Source organism: Myotis brandtii, unplaced genomic scaffold (assembly GCF_000412655.1).
Source record: "Myotis brandtii unplaced genomic scaffold, ASM41265v1 scaffold137, whole genome shotgun sequence".
Classification (NCBI taxonomy): Eukaryota; Metazoa; Chordata; class Mammalia; order Chiroptera; family Vespertilionidae; genus Myotis; species Myotis brandtii.
This window is the reverse complement of record NW_005354874.1, coordinates 1,348,651-1,349,321: the sequence shown is the minus strand read 5'-3', so window position 1 is coordinate 1,349,321 and position 671 is coordinate 1,348,651. Positions and strand designations below refer to the sequence as shown.

Genomic DNA, 671 nt, shown 5'->3' with positions numbered 1-671 from the left:
ATGGGCAGAGCGCTAGGAAGAAGTCTTGGCTGTAAGTTTAAAAGCCTGAGTAACTCCGTCCCAAAGCACGGCAGGTGCCTAGACTCCGCGCCCTCCCCTTGGCCAAGACCGCACTCGGGAGCCTTCGTGAGGCCCACGCGGGACATCGGAGGCACCCACCGGGACCGCGTGGGAGCAGAGAGGATGCCTGGCCACTCTCCTCGGGAAATCATTTTCTGACCTTCGGTATTGCTCTCGGAAGGGGCAGACTCACCAGGGCTCTCGCTCCCATACCCAGTTTGGGGATATTATCCTATAAAGTCTCCTTCCGCAACCTCCGCCCCTCTCCCCCTCCCAGAGTAATACTACTCGGCCCCTAAAGGGCAACCGCAGCCTGGCAGCCCCCCAAAGCAAACACCTGCATGTTCCACACTTCCGCTGCCCTGTGCACGCCTCGCACCCCTGATGTCTGACCTGCGGCAGACCTGGAGGCGCGCGTCCGCCAGATCTCAGCGCCAAGTCCGGCCTCCCGACACGTATTCCCGCGCCGCCTCAGCCTAAGACGGGTTGCCTCGGCAAAACTGCTGCCAAAACAGTTGCTCTCGGGTGGGGCGGGGAACCCGCCTCCTCGCATCCCTCACGCGCGAGCCCGGCACCCAGCTCCGGGTCCCCTCTGCCGCCCGCCCCCCTCT

The 671-nt window shown here is 63.8% G+C and overlaps 1 protein-coding gene across 1 annotated transcript in view; it reads right to left on the bottom strand.

Moving 5' to 3' along the window:
- ISM1 (isthmin 1, angiogenesis inhibitor) overlaps positions 1-531 on the bottom strand; it is a gene marked incomplete at its 5' end in the record, with an annotated part of 72,981 nt that extends 72,450 nt beyond the window's left edge. The window contains one exon of the mRNA XM_005860568.2: positions 454-531. Coding sequence (XP_005860630.1) covers positions 454-531 — 78 coding nt within the window. The remainder of the gene's footprint in view (positions 1-453) is intronic.
- Between the last annotated feature and the right edge of the window lie 140 nt (positions 532-671).